This window comes from Lissotriton vulgaris, chromosome 4_1, assembly GCF_964263255.1.
Source record: "Lissotriton vulgaris chromosome 4_1, aLisVul1.2, whole genome shotgun sequence".
Taxonomy (NCBI): domain Eukaryota; kingdom Metazoa; phylum Chordata; class Amphibia; order Caudata; family Salamandridae; genus Lissotriton; species Lissotriton vulgaris.
Window position 1 is genome coordinate 1763337150 of NC_141691.1, and position 22813 is coordinate 1763359962.

At 52.4% G+C, this 22813-nt stretch overlaps 1 protein-coding gene across 18 annotated transcripts in view; it reads right to left on the reverse strand.

Moving 5' to 3' along the window:
• UBR5 (ubiquitin protein ligase E3 component n-recognin 5) overlaps positions 1 to 22813 on the reverse strand; it is a 2064863-nt gene that overhangs the window by 14969 nt on the left and 2027081 nt on the right. For all 18 annotated transcript variants that reach the window (XM_086966085.1, XM_086966077.1, XM_086966080.1 and 15 more), the window contains one exon: positions 1065 to 1150. In XM_086966085.1, coding sequence (XP_086822211.1) covers positions 1065 to 1150 — 86 coding nt within the window. The remainder of the gene's footprint in view (positions 1 to 1064; positions 1151 to 22813) is intronic.

Genomic DNA, 22813 nt, shown 5'->3' on the forward strand with positions numbered 1-22813 from the left:
GGATTTATAAGGCCTGCCATAGGAGTGACTTATAGGTTGAGTGTCCTTGTATGTGTTAGATATAGAGATACCATATCTAAAGCAAAGGGTGATTACACCACCTTGCCCCAGCTGAGTGATCAGCCAGTTGTGTCAAATAGTAAGGCCAGGCCAGGGGTGGCACAATACGTGCTGCAGCCCTGGTAGGCCTTGGATGCACCTATGCCCTGGGTACCTAGGGTACACTGTACAGGGGCTCACAAGGTGATCCATGTTCCAATTGGTAAGGCACCTAAAGTGCCTTGGCATAAATTTAGAGAGAGAATAGCAGGCTGTGGGTCTGATTGGCAGGCCCACAGCGTCATTAAATCATAAACCAGTGAAGCAAAAAGCAAAAATTTGGGGTGACCATAGGATAGCAGACCCTACTCTCCTACACTGACCTCTTTCTGCAGACAATTAAAAATGTGGCTGTTCTGAATTAGTTGGGGTTGGAGTAACCTTACTTGATGCTAAAGCGCCAGGAAACTCAGAGTGGGTAGCTGGTGCACTATATAAGTATTTTAACATAACATAAGACTATACACTACCACCAAAACCCCCAACTAAAGATTTTAAATTGCTGACCAAAGTCAGGCCTCCCAGGCTCATTCAAGGGATACCTGGTGCCCAAAGGGCTGCCCATCTCAATGCTACTGGACCCAAATGCCCTAAAACCTCTCACCTCCGCGGAGGGACCCTTATACTAAAAACACTGAGATCCTATTGCCATAGCTGCAGTTAACATTCCAGCCCCACTGACAGACAACAAGTTGGACTTGTTACTTTCTCTAAGCCCCTAGCAAGTCTGCCTCCTAGTCCAAAACACATTTCCCCAAACTTTATTAAATAAAAGGTCTTTAAATAAATTCACCAGACACAATCTCGGGACACACTCTTCTATGTAGCGGTTATATTTTCCAAAACTATTTGGAACCCTAAGCTAACAAACTACAGTAATTAAAGGGTTGTCAATAAAATAAGATCAACCATCAAAACATACAGATTAAAAAGTTCTAATTTTGGAAATAGGAATACAAACTTACCAGGTCTTGCCGTTCTGTCATACTCATCTTCTCTACTATCGACCAAAACCAACGCTTGAACTGCAAAAGCTTTTCAGCATTTTCTCCTGCATTTGAGAAAGACAGTTTTAAGGTTGATGTGAAAAACCAAACAGTTATTATAAATCAAGTATAAATACTTATAAAAAAATGCACTATGTACACATCTGCCATTTAGGGAAGAACCACCCTTGGTACTAGTTTTTTCCCTTTTGGATACCTCTGATGAGGCCTTAGACTTGTACACTCATGACTAAGGCTTCGTTGTACACGACCACACAGATTGTTGCATTGAACGGTAAAGTGACCACTATGGAAAGATGGTATTGCACAAGTTACTTACCATCGGTAACGATATATCAGTAAGAAACTGTAGTTAGTGTTAGATTCCTTACCTTAGAATATCCCCAGGCTTCAGACTGGAGCCGGGAAGTTTTCGTCAGCAGTACCCCTGCGTGTCGGTAGGCGTTGTCTGCGGCTCCGCCTCCGTTGTCGGCGTAGTGATCGCCGGGATGACGTTGTCGGAGTGCTTAGACGCCGCCCTCGCGAGCTGACGTCAGTTCTGTACATAGCTTTCCGCGCCAGGAACGCAGAGCCATACAAGAAACCGACACTGGTGCCATGAAACTAGGGCCCTTAAAGGGGATGACCTTAACCCTAGATATCGGTTCGCAGAAAGGGGAGGATGGGTGAGGCGGTAGGGAATCTAACACTAACTACTGTGTCTTACAGATATATCGTTAACGAAGGTGAGTAACTTGTGCATCTGAAAGAAACAGGTTAGTGTTAGATTCCTTATCTTAGAATAGATACCCCAGCAATACCAACCCCGGTGGTGGGTCTGAGAACCAAGATCTCACCAGGAAGTCCTGGAGAACAGAACGGCCAAAGAAGCCATCTCTCTCGACTTGGCTATCCAGGCAGTAGTGCCTAGCAACGTGTGCAGTGAAGCACAAGTTACTACTTGTGTAACGATATATCTGTAAGAGACATTAGTTAGTGATAGATTCCTTACCTTAGAATATCCCCAGGCGTCAGACTGGATCCGGAAACTTTTGCTTAGCGCGTCGGTATGCGTCTCCGCGTCCGTCGTGGGCGCCGGGATGACGTCGTCGGAGTACTTAGACGCTGCCTCCGCGTGCTGACGTCAGTTCTTACACAGATTTCCGCGGCAGAAACGCAGAACTTTGCTAAAAACCAACACTGGTGCCTTGAAACTAGGGCCCTGAAGGAATATGCAACTTACCAGTATGCATCTGTTCTTGGCATGTAGGGCTGCTGACATTCATATCTGTGCATAGATTGCCGCCTAGTGTTGGGTCTGGATGATTGCACATTGTTGCCCTGGAAGAGTCTTCAAAGTATCACGAGATAGGTGGCTCCTTCCCTGGACTACAGTGCGCATGGGCATCCTCAGATTGTTTTTCGCCATTGTGGCAGAGATGGAGTGTAATACAGTAAGTGATGACCATGCCTGAGAATGATTCTGAGTGCTACAGATCCTACAGGCACCGGGGAGGAGGGTGGGCGATATGAATGTCAGCAGCCCTACATGCCAAGAACAGATGCATACTGGTAAGTAGCATATTCCGTTCGAGGCATGCGGGCTGCTGAATTCATATCTGTGCATAGAATAAATAGCAGTTACCTCCTTAGCGGTCGTTGCCTGTGCCAGTTGCAGCCGTCTGAAAAAGGGTTCTGAGAACAGCCTGTCCTACAGCAGCTTGCTGTTTGGAGTGTACATCTACCCAGTAGTGTTTGGTAAATGTATGTATGGTGGTCCATGTGGCTGCTCTACATATATCCTCTAGGGGAATGTTACCTAGGAAAGCCATGGATGCCCCTAACTTGCGTGTGGAATGCGCTCTTGGGGGAACTGTTAATGTGCATTTAGCTTTTTGATAACAAATCTGTATGCACTTAACAATCCATCAGGCTATACCGGATTTGGAAATAGGGTTGCCTTTGTGTTGTGGAGAGAAGGCAACAAACAGTTGTTTAGTCTTTCTAAAGTCTTTTGTCCTGTCGATGTAATACAGGAGAGCTCTTTTAACATCTAAGGTGTGCAGTGCTCGGTCTGTCACAGAATCAGGATTCGGAAAGAAAACTGGCAGTTCTATGGTTTGATTAATGTGGAATTGCGACACCACTTTAGGCATGAATTTAGGGTTGGTACGTAGCACTACCCTATTAGCATGAATTTTTAGGAAAGGCTCTTGAATTGTTAGGGCTTGAAGCTCACTAACTCTTCTTAGCGATGTGATGGCTATCAGAAAAGCCACTTTCCATGTAAGAAACTGTATCCCACAGGAATGAAGAGGTTCAAAGGGTGGCCCCATGAGTCTGGTGAGAACTATGTTTAGATTCCAGACAGGTGAAGGAGGGTGTCTGGGACGGATCACTCTTTTGAGTCCTTCCAAAAAAGCCTTAATGGCGGCACTCTGAAAAGGGAAAGATGCTGCCTGTTTTGAAGATATGCTGCCATGGCGGCCAAATGTATCCTGATGGAACTATATGCCAGATTGCATCTGTATATAGATGCAACAAATAACATATGATGTTCTGCGTGGACGCATCCTGCGGATTAATGTCATTATTGGAACAGTAGATGACAAATCGCTTCCATTTGGCTGCATAGCATGCCCTAGTTGTAGGCCGCCTTGCCTCCTTGATGATGTTCATACAGTCAGGGGGGCAAGTTGAGGTAGCCAAACTCTATGACCTCAGGAGCCATATTGCAAGGTTCAACTGTTGCGGATCTGGGTGCTGAATGTCTCCATGGCTCTGAGTGAGGAGACTTGGCGTGAGGCGCAGCCGTTGGTCAGGCACCACTGAAAGTTCGAGGAACGTGGTGTACCAGGCCTGCCTTGCCCACATTGGAGCAACCAGGATGAGCGTCATGGAGTGCTGCCGCAGTTTGCGTGCCACTAGCGGTATGAGCGGTGCTGGAGGAAAAGGGTACGCAAATCTGCCTGACCAGTTCATCCATATCGCATTGCCCTGAGACTGCGGGTGTGGTAACCTGGCGGCGAAGGTTTGGCATTTTGCGTTTTCCTTTGTGGCGAACAGGTCTATCTCTGGATGACCCCACTGCTGGGAATATGGTTGGAGCACCAAGGGGTGTATCTCCCACTCGTGCATCTGATGGCTGTGCCTGCTGAGCAGGTCCGCCATCAGGTTGTCTTTGCCTAGGAGATGTTCTGCCATGAGGAAGATGTTCCTCTGGATAGCCCATTCCACATGCTCTGGGCTAGATGAGATAGTTGCGGAGAGTGTGTGCCTCCTTGCTTCTGGATGTAATACATGGCATTCATGTTGTCCGTCCGGATCAGCACGACTTTGTTGCACAGGTGCAATTTGAACGCCTTCATCGCCATGAAGATTGCCATCAGCTCCAACAGATTGATATGCATCTTCTGCGTCGTCCATAGTCCCTGCACGGTATAATGGAGGACATGCGCTCCCCAGCCCTGGAGAGATGCGTCCGTCGTCAGCTCTATATGTGGGACAGGCTCTTGAAATGGTCGTCCCCTGCAAAGGTTTTGTGTGTTCCACCAATGCAGAGAGTTGTATGCACGACCGGTCACCAACACTATGTCTTTCAGATTGCCATGAGCCTGGTTCCACTGTCGTGCCAAGCACTCCTGAAGCAGACGCATGTGTAGCCTCGCGTGCAGGACTATGAAGATGCAGGAGGCCATCATACCGATCAGCTGCATGAATACCTGTGCTGGGAGCGAGTGTTGGGGCCTGAATTTCTGAATTAGCAGCTGTGAGAAGTTGGCCTGATACAAGGTGATCACTAGAACTAGTGAACATCATATATCAGTCCAAACAACCCTTATGGTGATTGGTTGTAAGTCAACCTTATAGACCAGATATCCTAGTGGTAGCATGGACAAAGCAGTCTTAGGCTAAACTCTTTTGGCATGTGAAGCCAGCTGTTTTACCACATATAACCCCTTGAATACCAAGTGAAAGGACACCACACAGGTTATGAAAATAAACAAGTATTTATTAACTAACATACACCTCTGAACTCTTTATGAGATCAGAGGGCTAAGCATTACTAACTCTTAGGAAAAATACGTTTAAGTTGCACAAATTACAATGGTGCCCTAGGGGCACGACAAACCATATACTAAGTAAGTAGAATGTGAAAGTCGATAATAGGAATGGAGCTGTCTAGAGGCTGTAGGATCGCTGGGACCACGCTATACTAACTTGAGGTAAGTAATAAGAGGCCCACGGAACGCGTGTGCAGAGTGTGAATTCACACGCGAGATGCGTACAAACGTCTATGGACAGTACAGTTTAAGAAAAAGGTGAGTACGGACGTCCCTGACTAGATAGGACCAAAACGACTGTGGAACTGGACACTAGGAGAGTCAAGCTACCCTTGAGCACCGAAATGCTCGTGTTACCTCACCCACAGGCTGCTGGTGCATAGGTGCCAAGTCGTGTCGGGTTCCGGTGTTGAAGTCTATGGAGCCTGGAGGAAAAGATGCTGCAGGCGGTCAGGAGGAAGATGTCCGGTGTGATCCAAGGGTGGATCAGTGAAGAGAAGAGCCTGAAAGCAGAGGGGACAATGTTCAAAGTCACTAGCCAGTGACTGGAGTGGAACCAGATGTCGTCGTCACGATCAGGTGAAGGTGGATGCTTGTCTTTGCAGCCACGTGGACCAGGTGGTGTCTTCGACGACCAGGATGGAGGCACGAGCTGTCCTACGCAGGCTCTCGCTGTCGGCGGTGTCAGCTTCGGAGTCAACAGGCCTTGGCAAAGGCAACCCACGTGGTGAGTGGAAACGGCGTCTGGAGTGGACCAGGAGGGTCCGGGGTGCTCCTCTTTTGGAAGGGAGCAAGGGCCAGTCTGGAACAACCAGACCAGCAGTGAAGATTTCGGATTTCTTCGTCTAGGAGGTCACTAGCCAGTCGGCAAGTGACCAGACAACGCGTCGAGCAACAAACAGGCAGAAGGCCCCACGCAGATCTCGTGGATGCTGGAGGGCTGGTCTTCGGTGCAGGAGCTGCTCTGGGTCGGGGCTTCTCAGTCCCCAAAGCACTTGGACGAGGATGCCTCTGAAGTCGTGCTGAAGCGAAGTGCTGCTTCTTTCAAGATGGCCGGTCCCACTTTTCTCGTCGCACCCACGGATCGCAGCTGTGCTGCAGATGTAGGTAGAGGTCGGAGAGGTCTGGGAATCCGGGTCTCATCGGGCTCTGAAGTCTGGATCCTTGCAGGAAGACGACAAAGGGAAGCCGCTGGACGTTGATGGTGCCTGCTTGTGCAGGGTGGACACTCCTTGCCCACAAGGGAGATTTCTTCAGTCTTCTGTGGAGCAGAACGTCGAAGTCCAGAGTTTCTTCTTGTAAAGTTGTTCAGGATAATCTAATTTGGAATGGGACCAGCTCCTACCTTTATCCGGCTAAAGGGGGCTGTACTACGACTAGGTCCCTCCTCTGGGTGGGACCAGGAAGTGGGGTGGTTACACCCCCTATCCTTTGTCCGGTCTTGCGCCAGCTCTGGGGCTGGAGTGCCCCAGGAACTGGTTTAGACCGGTGTATGCACAGGGACACCTTGTGTGCCCCAGGCATGTCTCATTCCTTTCAGCCCTGTCCTACCTAATACACAAAATCCTGTCTGGGGTGGTGCTAGCACCTCCCAAGGCAGGAAACCCTTTGTCCAAGCCTCCCTCGCTGGAAGGACTCCCAGCAGCAGGAGGTCAGACTTGTGTCTGTGGTGGCAGCATCCATTTTGAGATGCTGAGGCTCGAGTTAACTTTAACCGGGGTTCACAGTTACATACATGTCGTGTCCCTCTAGAAGGGTGGAATGCTACCCCCGTCGCCAGAATTGGTGAGGGGGTAGTATTCCAATTCGTTTGACACCTCACTCGACATGTTTTGATAATGTTATACCAAAGTTGGCAATAACCGAGAGGATTATAATGCACTTAAGAGTATATGGTATAGCGTTATCATGGAAATAGCTAAAGGACTTGGTTCGGAAAGCTGCAGACAGGCTCAGCTCATGCTAAAGCACCATCTCACCTAATTCCAAGCACTCTGCCTTCAGGATTGATAAGGCCTGCCATAGGAGTGACTGAGGATATGTGTCCATTTTAGGGTTAGACATAGGGATACTATATCTAAAGCAAAGGGTGATTACACCACCTTGCCCCAGCTGATTGATCAGCCAGTTGTGTCAGATTTGGATGGCCAGCCAGGGGTGGCATAATACATGCTGCAGCCCCTGGTAGGCCCTGGGTGCACCTATGCCCTGGGTACCTAAGGTACACTGTACAGGGACTGATAAGGTGACTCAGTATCCAATTAGATATGCACCTAAGGTACATGGTTGTCAATTTTCGAGAGAGCACAGCTAGGCTGTGGGTCTGATTAGCAGGCCCACAGCCAGGGAAGTCGTAAACAAGTGAAGCAAAAAGCAAAAATCGGGGGTGACCATAGGATTGCAGACCCTACTCTCCTACAGCAGCTGCATGCTGTTGACTCTGGCAGAGTTTGGCTGCGCTGTTACTGTTAGAGTGTTTATTGTTGCACCTAGGTACTGTTGTACATGAGCGGGCTGAAGGTGCGACTTTGGGTAATTCAGTGAACATCCTAGACTGTGTAGGAGGTGAATTGTGCGTGACATGTGGCTGGCACACTGCTGGGCTGACTTTGCCTGGACAAGCCAGTCGTCCAGGTAGGGATAGACATGGATGTGTTGTCTCCGAATGTGCGCAGCCACAGTTGCTAAGCACTTGGTGAACACTCTGGGGGCAGTGGTGGCCCCGAAAGGCAGGACCTTGAACTGGTAATGCTGGTTGTTGACAGTGAACCTGAGATACTTCCTGTGACTTGGGAGAATGGGAATGTGCAAGTATGCATCTTTCAGATCTAGGGTTGCTAGGAAGTCTCCCTGACTGAGCAATGGTAGGACTTGCTGTAAGGTTAACATATGAAAATGTTCTGATAAGATGCACTGGTTCAGGGGTCTGAGGTCTAGAATGGGCCGCAGGGAATAGTCCTTTTTTGGGATTAAGAAGTACAGAGAGTACACCCCGTACCTTGCTGTTCTAAAGGCACGAGTTCTATTGACCCTTTTTGCAGCATAGAGAGTACTTCTTGCTGCAATGAACAAATTACTTACCTTCGGTAACGATATATCTGTAAGAAACAGTAGTTAGTATTAGATTCCTTACCTTAGAATATCCCCAGGCGTCAGTCTGGATCCGGAAACTTTTGCGTAGCAGTACCCCTGCGCGTCGGTAGGCGTCTGCAGGCATCCCCTGCGGCTCCGCTTCCGTCGTCGGCGTCGTGCGCCGTGATGACGTCGCTGGAGTATATAGACGCCGCCTCTGCGCGCTGACGTCAGTTCTTGTACACAGCTTTTCCGCGCCAGAACACGCAGAGCCATGTAAGAACCAACACTGGTGCCAATTGAAACTAGGGCCCTGAAAGGGATGTCCTTAACCCTAGGTATCAGTTCACAGAACGGGGAGGATGGGTGGGGCGGTAAGGATTCTAATACTAACTACTGTTTCTTACAGATATATCGTTACCGAAAGTAACTTGTTAATCTGAAAGAAACAGGTTAGTATTAGATTCCTTACCTTAGAATAGATACCCCAGCAATACCAACCCCGGTGGTGGGTCTGCGAACCAATACAATCCTACACCAGAAAGTCCTGGAGGACAGAACGGCCAAAGAAGCCATCCCTCCGGACTTGACTGTCCAGGCAGTAGTGCCTCACAAATGTGTGCAGCGAGGCCCACGTAGCCGCCTGGCAAATGTCCTGCAAGGGGACTCCCCGGCCCAGGGCAGTAGTAGCCGCCGTGGCCCGAGTGGAATGGGCCCTCAGTCCAACAGGAGGCTCCTTCCGAGCAAAAGAGTAGCACGCTTTGATGCACAAAACGACCCACCGAGAGATGGTCCGTTTATGCACCGCCCGTCCCTTCTTCGCACCCACGTAGCCAACAAACAGTTGGTCATCCACCCGGAACTGGCGTGTGCGATCCATATAAAATGAGAGCGCACGTTTTGGGTCCAGACGATGGAGCCGCTCTTCATCCTTTGAAGGATGCGGAGGCGGGAAGAAGGAGGGTAAGGTGATGGACTGCCCGATGTGAAAAGCAGAGACTACTTTGGGCAGAAAAGAAGGTCTAGTTCTCAGAACCACCTTGTCTGGATGAATGGACTCGAAAGGAGGTTTGACAGAAAGAGCCTGGAGCTCACTCACTCTCCTGGCAGAGGTGATGGCAACCAGGAAGGCCGTCTTTAAAGTCAGGAGACGGAGAGGACAGGAATGAAGTGGCTCAAAGGGAGCACACATCAAGAAGGTTAGAACGAGATTCAAGTCCCACTGAGGCATCACAAACGGAACAGGTGGATATATGTGTGTGATGCCCTTCAAGAATCTTGTTACAATAGGGGATTTGAACAAAGAAGGTTGATCAGGCAGCCTCAGAAAGGCCGAAAGGGCGGAAAGGTAGCCCTTGATAGTGCCCAGAGCAGAGCCCTGCTGGGCAAGAGAGAGAAGAAAGAGGAGAACCTCGGAAAGAGGGGCAGAAAGCGGGTCCATAGCCTTTGCTGTGCACCATGCCACAAATCTGTTCCACCGGCAGGCGTATACCGACTTAGTGGAGGGACGCCTGGCTACCAGAATCACATCACAGACTTCAGGAGGCAAGTCAAATGGCCTCAACTGTCGCCGCTCAATCTCCACGCATGGAGGTGGAGGCTGGACAGGTTCGGGTGGAGGACCGTCCCCTGCTGCTGCAACAGAAGGTCCTCCTGAAGGGGCAGGCGGATCGGGGGACCGACTGACATGCTGAGTAGCTCGGGATACGAGTACCTTCGAGCCCAGTCCGGAGCCACAAGGATGACTTGGGTCCGGTCGCGCCTGATCTTCTTCAGCACTCTGGGCAGAAGTGGTATAGGCGGAAAGGCGTATAACAGACCGCAACTCCACTCGCGCCGAAAGGCGTCGCCGTGCGAGTGCCGTCTTGGAAACTCCAACGCGCAGAACTGATGACATTGCGCGTTCTCTTCTGTGGCAAATAGATCTAACCAAGGCTCTCCCCATGGCAGAAAGAGGCCTTGCACCACATCCGAGTTCAGACGCCATTCGTGATCCATCGAGCACCGACGGCTGAGTTCGTCCGCCCTGGCGTTCAGAGAACCTGCCAGGTGTTGAACCATCAGAGTCACGCCCTGATGTTCCAGCCACTGCCAGAGGCGTAGAGTCTCCTGGCAAAGGGTCCACGACCCCACCCCGCCCTGTTTGTTGCAGTACCACATGGCGGTGGTGTTGTCCGTGAACACCTGCACTACACTCCCGCTGACAAAGGGGAGGAATGCCTTCAGTGCCAGACGAATCGCCCGTAGCTCCAACAGGTTTATATGGAGCCGGGACATCGCCGGAGACCAGATGCCTCTGATCTCCGCCTCTCCCAAGTGGCTTCCCCAGCCCTGGAGGGACGCGTCCGTCACAACAACGTGCCCCGGTTGGGGAAGGGAGAGGGATCTGCCTCCGACCCAATCACGGTCCGTAAGCCACCACTGCAGTTGTCTCGCAGTGCCCTCCGAGATCAGGACATGGTCGGACAAGTTGCCCTGATGCTGGGCCCACTGAAACTTCAGGTCCCACTGCGGAGCCCGCATCCGCCACCGGGCGTGATGCACCAGAAGGATGCAGGAAGCCATCAGTCCCAGCAGCCGCAGCGTCAACCTGACCGAAACCCGGGATAACGGCTGAAAGATGGGAATCAAAGCCTGTATATCCCGGACCCGCCGTTCCGGAGGATAAACCCGAAACTGCGCCGAGTCCAGAACCGCTCCGATGAAAAAGAGCTTTTGAGAGGGACACAGGTGTGATTTCGGCACATTGATGGAAAACCCCAGCTCGTGCAGGAGGTCTGCCGTCATCTGAAGGTGGTGGGCGACTGTCTGGGGCGAGCCCGCCTTCAACAACCAGTCGTCTAGGTAGGGGAAGACTGAAACCCCTAACCTGCGCAGATGGACTGCGACCACCGCCATCACCTTTGTGAACACCCGTGGGGCGCTGGTAAGGCTGAAGGGAACACGATAAACTGAAAGTGCTCGTGGCCTACCGTGAACCGCAGTTAACGCCGGTGGGCCGGCAGGACGGGGATGTGAAAATACGCATCCTGCAAGTCCAACACTACCATCCAGTCTTGCGGGTCTAGAGCAGCCAAGACCTAAGCCAAAGTCAACATCTTGAACTTCTCCTTCCGGAGGAAGCCGTTGACGTTCCTTAGATCCAAGATAGGACGTAGGCCCCCTTTGTCCTTCTTGGGCACCAGAAAGTAGTGGGTTTAGCAACCACGTCCTACTTCTGGCCCAGGAACGCGCGCGATGGCCCCCTTGGCCAAGAGGGCCATAACTTCCTCCTGCAGAAATGTCAAGTGGTCCCCCGACACACGGTGGTTCTGCAGTGGCATGGCTGGAGGAGTGGTCTCGAAGGGGAGGGAATAGCCCCTTCGGACGAGCTGCAGCACCCACCTGTCCGATGTTATCGTGCGCCAGTGAGAGAGGTGATGGCGAACCCTGCCACCCACCGGCGTCACATGGGCCTGAAAGCACGGACTAGGAGGATTTAGTGGTGGATGCTGCGGGGGGAGGTGTGGTCTGACCTCGCCGCTGTCCCCGACCACCACCACGGCGGTTTCCACGGCCGCCACCGCGTTGATAAGTCTGTTGCGGCGCGTGGCTGGCAGCCCGTGTGGGACCGCCCCTTCCCTGGCCACGAAAGGAGCGAAACGAACCCGTTTGCTGGCGCTAGGTCGAGAGACCCAAGGACTTGGCCGTGACCCTGGAGTCCTTGAAGCGCTCCAGCACGTGGTCCGCTTTGTCGCCAAACAGGCGACTGCCATCAAACGGCATGTCCATCAATGCATTCTAGACATCTGCCGAGAAGTTGGCGGATCTCAGCCAGGCGTGGCGACGAATCTCCACCGTCGTGGACATCGCTCTGCCCAGTGAGTCGGTTGTATCAAGACCACACCTGATGGAGTATCTTGCTGCGTCTCGGTCTTCAATCATAGCCTTGCCGAGCTTAGCCCGTACCTCCGGCGGGCATTCAGGCAGCAGGTCCGCGACCGTATCCCACAGAGAGTGGGTGTAGCGGCCCAAGAGGCATGCGGAGTTGCAAGACCGCAGTCCCAGACTCAGGGACGAGAACACCTTCTTACCATACTGGTCGTACCTCTTAGATTCCCGGTCGTGCGGGGCCGACGGGAATGCGGTCTGGGAAGTCGAGGCGTGGATCACCAGACTCTCAGGGGTGGGATGGGTGGACAAGAACTTGGGGTCATCCGTACACGGACTGCGGCGTCTGGCCACGTTCCTATCAACAGGCGAACCTGAAGCGGGCCTGGACCACGTGCCCAAAAGAACGTCAGTCAAGGCCTCGTTGAACGGCAGCAGTGGCTCCTGTGGGCATAACTGCGGTTTGAGGACCTCAGTGAGGATGTTAGTCCTCACGGCCGCGACGGGGAGCTCAAGGTTTAAGGCCTTGGCAGCCCTCATCAACACCACTGAATCAGCTGCCCCCTCCTCCGAAGCCACGGTAGGAGGCGAGACAAAGCCAGGGTTGGGGGAGTCATCCAGACCACTGGCGTCACCCAAGTCACCCGTCCAGTCCACATTGTACTGACACTCGCGGGTCAGAGAGTCCTCAGACCCCTCCCAATCCTCTCCGTATTCTACATCCTCACCATATTCGGAATCAACAATGTAGACCGGCTCCACAGGCCCCATCGGCGTCGGACTCTGCGTCGGGCGACGCCGGTTCGACTCCGCGTCCGGAGTCGGAGAGGGAATGGGGGCGGCGCCGCCCGGAGCCGGACCACCGGCGCCGCGCGGGGCCGGCGCCAGGGGCAGCCCCGATGGAATCTGCACCGGAGAGGCCGGTTGACCAGCCGGCGTCGATCCAGAAAGCCCCTGCGGTGCCGGGGCCAGAGCCGTCGGCGGCGCCGGTCCCGGAGCACCCGGCTGCGTCGAGGCAGGAGCACCCGACGCGCTAGGGCCCTCGGAGAAGACAGATTCCTCATGGCCATGAGGAACTCCTCTATCTCCTCAGGCGTCGCGCCTTGCCCAGGGACCGTAGGGTATGGAGCAGACCGCGCCGGTGGCTCACGCAGCGCCGCGGGGGTGGGGCCACCCGAACCCCCGGCCGCGTCGGGGGGAGTCGGGGGTACGATGACGACGCCCCGACTTCTTGTGTTTCCTACCTGAGGAACGAGAGGAATGGTGACGACTCCCGGAGCGCTCTTGACGGCTCCGCGACCGCTCCCTCGAACGCTCCCTTGACCTCGAGCCGGACCGGGACTGCTCCCGACGCGGGGCCGACACCCGGAGCTCGAGCAGCTTGCGGGACCACTCCCGCCTAGCTTTATTCGTCAAGGCCCGGCAAGCGACGCAGGCGTCCACGTCGTGGTCGGGGCCCAGGCACCGGAGGCAGAGTCGGTGATGGTCCGTGACCGACATCGTGCGGTCACAGTCATCACAGTTCTTAAAACCAGGCATCCTACCGGCACCGTGGAAGAATTAAGGATTCAAGAAAAAACTTGGTCAAAAGACCGGAGTACTGCACTTCTCGGATCTGCGCTAACTGGCGCGGGAAAAAGAAGAACTGACGCCAGCGCGCGGAGGCGGCGTCTATATACTCCAGCGACGTCATCACGGCGCACAATGCCGACGACGGACGCGGAGCCGCAGGGGACGCCTGCAGACAACGCCTACCGACGCGCAGGGGTACTGCTACGCAAAAGTTTCCGGATCCAGACTGACGCCTGGGGATATTCTAAGGTAAGGAACCTAATACTAAGGTAAGGAATCTAATACTAACCTGTTTCTTTCAGATAAGTGCGTGTGCTCTGCGGACATAGGACGGTGCCTTGGGGGTATGTGGGGGGAGTGGAGGTTAGTTCCAGACAATAGCCGTATTAGATAAGTTGTCTCACCCACCTGTCTGTGGTAATGCCTTCCCAGACTGGCAGGAACTGCTGGAGTCTTCCCCCGACCGGTGTTAAATCGTCTGAGGGCAGTGACAAGGCGTCACTGTTTGTTGGGGGCGGAGGATCTGGCATTGTTATTTCCACATCCTCTGCCTTTGGTGCTGTTCCTACGATATTCACCCCTGTTATTTTTGTTATAGGTGGTCTGCGTGCTCCCCTTGTTGTATTGGGCTTACTGCAATGCTTGACCTCTAGAGGCTCCCCTGTTACCGGAGCGACGAAAGGAACTGCCCCTGAACTGCTGTGACTGCAGGGCCCCCATGGATTTTGCTGTCTCAGTGTCTTTCTTAATCTTTTCAAGGGTCATGTCTACATCAGGACCAAAAAGAAAGTCAGGGTTAACTGGGTGATTAAGCAAAGTTGTTTGTATCTCTGGTTTAAAACCAGAGATGCGGAGCCAGGCATGACGTCTCAGCATAACACTAGTATTGATGGCCCTAGCTGCTGTGTCTGCTGCATCAAGGGCACACTTGATGGATGCATTCGAAATCAACTTTCCTTCCTGTATGAGCATTTCTGCTCCTTCCTTATAAACATCAGGCAGGTGTTGCATTAGCTGTTCTAACGTGTCGTAGTGAGCCCTATCGTATCTGGCTAATAGGGCCTGTGTATTTGCGATCCTCCAAACATTAGCCGCTTGAGCAGCTACACGCTTGCCAGAGGCTTCCACGATTTTGGATTCTTTGTCCGGAGGAGGAGCATCACCACTAGTCTGAGAGTTTGCTCTTTTGCGAGCATTAGCCACAACTAAGGAGTCCAATGGGAGCTGGCCCCTGATGTACGTAGGGTCTACAGGCGCAGGCCGATATTTTCTTTCAATCCTTGGGTTTACAACCCTTGACCTGGTGGTCTCCTTGAAAATGTCAGTAGCATGTTTCAGGACACCCTTTAGCATAGGCAATGTCTTTACTGATTTTTCTGAGGTGGAGAAAGTATCGAACAGAAAGTCCTCCTCCACTGGATCTGCGTGCATTTCCACGTCATGGTTAATGGCTGCTCTTTCCAGTAAAGCGTTAAACGCCGCCGTGTCTTCAGTAGGCGAGGTCTCGACATTATAGGACTGAGTATCAGTCGCAGTCTGTGGCTCATCAGGGTCAACCGGGTCATTCCAGGGTTGAGGCTAATCTTGATCTGCGTCAGCATAATTAAATTCAATATGACCGTAACCCTCTCCCACATCCTCATCGCTGCGTGTGGGAGAATAGGCATATAGTTGTGTATATGACTCCACAGGTTCGAAAGGAACAGGTGAGGTGGCTGAATCCCGTTTCCCTTTGAGAGGGATCTTGTATAACTCTAAAGGATGTTCTGGAGCGATTTTTCGCTTGTGAATGGTGAGCCTGCCAGAATCCGAGTCGATGAAGAGCTTCGACTGATTGTCATAAGAGGGCGCCTGGAACATTATCTCCTCTGGAATGGATTGAGACTTGGAAGGTCCCAACACATTCTTGGCCGCTTCGGCCCCCTTTTGTGGTTCGAACGCTTTGGGTCGAACGGTCGGGGGCAGTCCGTATTTAATTGGAGGAAGCACCTGAGACGAACCGACCTTCTTCAAGATCAACGGCGTCTTCGATCCGATCTGCTTTGGTGGATCACCAGCAGGGTTGCGGCCTTGCGTCGAATCGAGCGCATGGTGCGCAGCAGGCACTGCCTTGGGCTTCGACGCGATATGCTCTTTCGGGCCAGGTTTAGTCTTCGACTCGAGGGCCTTGCTTGATATCGGCTTGGAGGATGCAAGCGTCGGTTCGACAGTCTTTTTAGTCTGGAGTCCTTTGGTAGTGTCGCCATGTTTGGACGTCGACATCGACGGTGTCAGAGTGACGTGCTTGACTGTCGAGACTGGCTTCGGCGCCCCACTCTTCGGGCCGACGCCCCCTTGTGACCCAGAAGGGTCGACAACATTTTAAGACTTGACTGGAGCCGAGGAGTCCGAGGGCGTCGATCCGAGGACTGTCTTCAACAGTTTCGTTTTCGTCTCTGTTGGTTTCGGTTTCGATTTTGATGGATCGACCGATGGCTCCTTTGAAGTATTCTTAGCCGGGCCTTGACGCGGGTGTGAGAAGGTGGCCTGATATGCAGTGCTCACTATTCTAGTGAACACTATGTATCAGTCCAGCAACCCTTATTGATGATTGGTTGTAAGTCAACCTTATAGACCAGCTATCCTAGTAGCGTGCATACGAGCAGTCTAAGGCTAAAGACTCGAGAGGGCGTGTTAAGCCAGCTGTTTACCACACATATACCCCTTGAATACCCAGTGAAAGGACACCACACAAGTGTTATGAAAATAAACAAGTTATTTATTAAGTTTCACAACAGCCCTGTACTCTTTATGAGGACAGGGTACTAAGCACAAAACAAAACTCTTACGAAAATACTTAAGTTAGCACAGTATATACAAATGCCCGAGGGGCACGGAAAACCATAAACTCTGAAAGTGGAATGCGAAATTACTAGCAGGTAAGTACAGTACTAATAGGCTTTGGAATCGCTAGATCTTGACTATAGAATCTTCAGATTACTTCTAGGAGACCCAGGGGACTCGGGTGCAGAGGGTGCACTCTCACGCGTGATGCGGGACAAAGTCTATGGTAGCTAGTAATGACAAAGTTAGTGTTCTCGGGCGAACCCGACCTGGTAGGAGGAAAACGAAAGTGGATTCTGACCCTTGGATAGTGAGGCTATGCTGGGGCACCGAAATGCCGAAGTTACCTAGCCCAGGGGCTGCAGCTGCATAGGTCTCAAAAGACGTCGGAAATCCTCGTAGACGGACCAGGAGCCTGGAAGAAAGAAGTTGCTGGCAGGCGACCAGTGAAGAAAGTTCGATGGATCCAAGCCTGGATCGATGGAAGATGACACCTGAAAGCAGAGGGGACCAAGTTCGAGACTACTAGCCAGTAGTCAGGTGGCACCAGGAGGGCACCGGATGGTAGTCACCTCGACTAGGTGAGTGGGTGACGCTGTGCTCTGCAGATCTCACGGACCAGGAGGCGTTGTCGGCGACCAGGATGGAGGAGCGAGCTGTCCCACGAAGATTGAAGCTGTCGGCGTCGCTGGACCCAGGATTGGGCAACAAAGCCTTGGCAAATCCAAGCCCACGCGGTGGACTCAAAATGGCGTCTGGAGTGGACCAGGAGGGTCCGGGGTGCCTCTCTTGAAGAAGGAAGCAAGGGCCAGTCTGGAGCAACCAGACCAGCAGCAGTGATGTCGTCGGGCGTCGTGTAGAAGGCCACAAGCCAGCCGGCTAGTAGCCAAACAACGCAGTGAGCAGGCAAAAGCAGAAGGGCCCCACGCAGATCGTGGAGATGCTGGAGGGCTGATCTTCGGTGCTGGAGCTGCTCAGGGTTGGGGCTTCTCGGACCCCAAAGCACTCACCAGTGGAGCACACGGTGGGCTTGTTGCAAAGAAGTTGTGCAGTCTTGGCGATCGTCGGTCCCTCGAGGTCTCGTCGCACTCACGGTTCTCAGCTTTGCTGTAGAGGTGAGTAGAGGTCAGAGGTGCCAGGGAAGCCGGGTCTCGTCGAGCTGGGTCGTCGGATTCGTGAAGAAGGACTTGCAGCAGACCGCAGTGTTCTTAGGATGGTGCCCGCTTGATGCAGGGTGACTACTCCTTAGCCACAAGGGAGAATCTTGAAGAAGTAATCTTGATGTCCTTTCGCAGAAGGTCGTGTCTTGATTCCAAAGATGATCTAATTTTAACAGGGGGCCCGCTCCCATCTTTATACTAAAAAAGGGGGCTGACCCGGTGACTAGGTCCTGCCTATGGGTGGGACTAGGAGGGGGGTGGTTACACCCCTCTCCCATGCCGGACTTTCCCCAGGCCAGGGGCTGGTGTGCCCCTGGAACTGGTTCAGACTGGCCTATGCGTAGTGAGCACCGGGGTGCCACTCAGCAGTCACCTTCCTGTAAAGCCCTGCCTACCCAGGATACACAAAACCATGTCTGGGACGGTGCTAGCACCGCCCCTGACAGGAAACCCTTTGTCCAGGCTCTCCTTGCTGGAAGGACTCCCAGCAACAGGAGGTCAGACTCGTGTCTGTGGTGGCAGCATCCATTTTGTGGAGCTGAGGCTTTGCTTAACTTTAACCGGGGTTCACAGTTACATACATGTCGTGTCCCTCTAGAAGGGTGGAATGCTAACCCCGTCGCCAGAATTGGCGAGGGGTTAGTATTCCAATTCGTATGACACCTTACTCGACATGCTTTGATAAAGCCATACCAAAGATAGCATTTAACCGCGAGGATTATAATGCACTTAAGAGTATATGGTATGCGATATCATGGAACAGCTATTAGGACTTGGTTCCGCAAGCTGCAGACAGGCTCAGCTCATGCCAGAGCACCATCTCACACGATTCCAAGCACTCTGCCTTCAGGATTGTTAAGGCCTGCCATAGGAGTGACTGATAGGAATCTGTGTGTCCATTTTAGGGTTAGATATAGGTATACTATATCTACAGCAAAGGGTGATTACACGACTTTGCCCCAGCTGTCATGCAGCCAGTTGTGTCAAATTTAGGAGGCCAGCCAGGGGTGGCATAATACATGCTGCAGCCCCTGGCAGCCCTGGGTACACCCATGCCCTGAGTTACAGGGTCTGATAGGGTGGCCCAGTACCAATTGGAAATGTACCTAGGGTACATGGAATCCATTTTACAGAGAGAGCAGTAGGCCTGGGGTCCTGATTGGCAGGGCCCCAGGTCGACTATGTCAAAAACCAGCTAAAACACAGGGCAAAAAGTTGGGGGCAACCATAGTCAGGAGGTACCTTCCTACAGCGGGGCTATAGAATGTGGGGTAAGATCTCAGCTAAGGCCTTCCGGCGATGCCTCGACCTGAGCCTTAGAGGGCACAGTGTCAATTTTAGGCCCCGCAACTGCGGGTGGGCCTTGCTCATCGCTCGAGTCGTCATCGACGGCTCCGATGGCCCCTGCGGCGTCTCCTACCTCGACGACGCCTTCTTCATGGACGTAGTCCTCTTCTTCGTCCACATCAAAGTTAGAGTCTGGGTCCGACTGCTGGTCAGGATCCTCTTCATCGACGCCTTCATCGTCATCGGCCTCGAAGATGTTCTCCGGGTCGGGCGCCGCTTTTTGCGCCGACTGTTGCGCTGCGCGTCGAAGTCAAAGCATCTTCTTCAACCGGAACTTGGAACAGGCCATACAGCTGGCCTTGTCGTGGTCCGGGGATAAACATTTATTGCACACTGGGTGCACATGAATGTGAGGGTACTTTGAGTTGCATACGGGGCATCTCTTGAATGGGGTCCGTTCCATTGTCGTCGAAGTTGGGGCCTTTGGTGTCGAAAAGGCAAACGGCCTTCGACGTCCTATTCGAAGAACTGGATGAAGTATAGGAACCGAATGAGACAATACCGACGGCCCGTAGGCCTATTGGCCTTGCGAAAATAGTCTTATACTGATTCCGAACTTGAGTCAAGAAAGTACATCCGAACCCAATGGCGGAAAAAAACAATCTGAGGATGGAGAGGATGCCCATGCGCACTGTAGTCCAGGGGAGGAGCCACCTATCTCGTGATACTTCGAAGACTCTTCCAGGACAACAATGTGCAATCATCCGGACGCAACACTAGGCGGCGATCTATGCACAGATATGAATTCAGCAGCCCACATGCCTCGAACAGGGGATGACCTTACCCTAGATATCGGTTCGCAGAACGGGGAGGATGGGTGAGTCGGTGTGAGAAGTTGGCCTGATATGCAGTGCTCACTATTCTAGTGATCACTATTCATCAGTCCAAACGACCCTTATTGATGATTGGTTGTAAGTCAACCTTATAGACCAGCTATCCTAGTAGCATGGACAAGAGCAGTCTTTAGGCTAAACTCTAGAGGGCGTGTTAAGCCAGCTGTTATACCATCACATATACCCCTTGAACACCAAGTGAAAGGACACCACACAAGTTGTTATGAAAATAAAAGGATATTTATTTAGAACACAACAGCCCTGGACTCTTTATGAGGACAGGGCACTAAGCACAATACAAAGTTCTTAAAGAATTTCTGAAAGTCGCACAATTTACGCAAATGCCAGAGGGGCACGAAAAACCATATACTCTAAAAGTGGAATGCGAAATTACTAGCAGGTAAGTACTACTCTCAATGACTTTAGGATCGCTAGGACTGGACTACTGAACCTTCAGATTACTAGCAGGAGGCCTAGGGAGATCGGGTGCAGAGTGTGCACTCTCACGCGGGATGCGGGACAAAGTCTATGGATGCTAGATTTCGTAAAGTTAGTGTTATCGGACGAATCCGACTAGGTAGAGCTGAAACGAAAAAGGATCTGGACACTTAGATAGTTAAGCTATGTTGGAGCACCGAAATGCTCAGGTTACCTAGCCCAGGGGCTGCGGCTGCATAGGTCTGAAAAGACGTCGGGAATCCTTGTTGCAGTCTATGGAGCCTGAAAGAAGAAGTTGCTGGCAGGCGACAAGTGATGAAGTTCGATGTGACCCAAGCCTGGATCGGTGAAGATGGATACCTGTAAAACAGAGGGGACCAAGTTCTGAATCACTAGCCAGTGATTAGATGGGCACCAGGATGGCACCGGACGAAGTCACCTCGACCAGGTGAGTGGGCGACGCTGGGCTCTGCAGTCTCTCGGACCAGGAGGCGTTGTCGGCGACCAGGATGGAGGTGCGAGCTGTCCCACGATGGTATCTGCTGTCGACGTCGCTGGACCCAGGATTGGGGCAACAACTCTTGGCAAATGCAAGCCCACGCGGTGGACTCAAAATGGCGTCTGGAGTGGACCAGGAGGGTCCGGGTGCTCCTCTGTTGGAGGGGAGCAACAGCCATTCTGGAGCAACCAGACCAGCGAAGAAAGTGTCGTCGTTCGTCGTCAAGAGGGCTACAAGCCAGCAAGCAAGTAGCCGGACATTGCGGTGAGCAGCAAAGAGCAGAAGGGCCCCACGCAGATATCGTGGATGCTGGGGGGCTGGACTTCGGTGCTGGAGCTGCTCAGGGTTGGGGTTTCTCAAACCCCAAAGCACTCGGTCGAGGATCCCTCGGTGGTCGTGCTGGATAAGCGTTGTGCAGTTCTGAAGATGGCCGGTCCCTCGAGGTCTCGTCACACCCATGGATCTCAGCTGGGCTGATGATGTAGGTAGAGGTCAGAGGTGCCAGGGTGGCCGGGTCTCGTCGTGCTGGTCGGTCGGATTCCTGAGGAAGGACGTGCAGCAAACCGCAGTGTTCTTAGTTGGTGCCCGCAGATGCAGGGTGACTACTCCTTAGTCACAAGGGAGAAATCTTAGGAAGAAGTCTTGAGTTCCTTTCGTTGAAAGTAGTTTCAGGATTCAAAGATGATCTAATTTGGAAGGGTCCCCGCTCCCACCTTTATACTAAAGAAAGGGGCTGGTACGGGACTAGGTCCTGCCAATGGGTGGGACCAGGAAGGGGGGTGGTTACACCCCTCTCCCATGCCGGACTTTCCCCAGCTCAGGGGCTGGTGTGCCCCTGGAACTGGTTCAAACTGGCAGATGCACAGTGAGCACAGGGGTGCCACTTGCAGTCACCTTCCTATTCAGCCCTGCCTACCTAGGATACACAAAACCCTGTCTGGGTCGGTGCTAGCACCGCCCCTGACAGGAAACCCTTTGTCCAAGCTCTCCTCGCTGGAAGGACTCCCAGCAGCAGGAGGTCAGACTTGTGTCTGTGGTGGCAGCATCCATTTTGTGATGCTGAGGCTCGAGTTAACTTTAACCGGGGTTCACAGTTACATACATGTCGTGTCCCTCTAGAAGGGTGGAATGCTAACCCCGTCGCCAGAATTGGCGAGGGGTTAGTATTCCAATTCATATGACACCTTACTCGACATGTTTTGATAAAGTGATACCAAAGATAGCAAATAACCGCGAGGATTATAATGCACTTAAGAGTATATGGTACGCGTTATCATAGAACAGCTATTAGGACTTGGTTCCACAAGCTGCAGACGGGCTCAGCTCATGCCAGAGCACCATCTCACATAATTCCAAGCACTCTGCCTTCAAGATTGTTAAGGCCTGCCATAGGAGTGACTGATAGGAATACATGTGTCCATTTTAGGGTTAGATATAGGTATACTATATCTACAGCAAAAGGTGATTACACCACTTTGCCCCAGCTGTCGTGCAGCCAGTTGTGTCAGATTTAGATGGCCAGCCAGGGGTGGCATAATACATGCTGCAGCCCCTGGTAGGCCCTGGGTACACCTATGCCCTGAGTTACAGGGTCTGATGAGGTGGCCCAGTACCAATTGGTAAATGCACCTAAGGTACCTGTGTCAATTTAGAGAGAGAACAGCAAGGCTGTGGGTCTGATTAGCAGGCCCACAGCCAGAGAAGTCGTAAACCAGTGAAGCAAAAAGCAAAAATCTGGGGTGATCATAGGATTGCAGACCCTACTCTCCTACAAGCCTGCATCCGCCAACGGGCGTGATGCACCAGAAGGATGCAGGAAGCCATCAGCCCCAGAAGCCGCAGCGTCAACCTGACCGAAACCAGGGATAAAGGCAGAAAGATTGGAATCAGAGCCTGTATATCCCGAACCCGCTGTTCGTGTGGGTGAACCCGAAACTGCGCCGAGTCGAGAACCGCTCCGATGAAAAGGAGCTTCTGAGAGGGGCACAGGTGTGACTTCGGCACATTGATGGAGAACCCCAGCTGGTGCAAGAGGTCTGCCGTTGTCTGG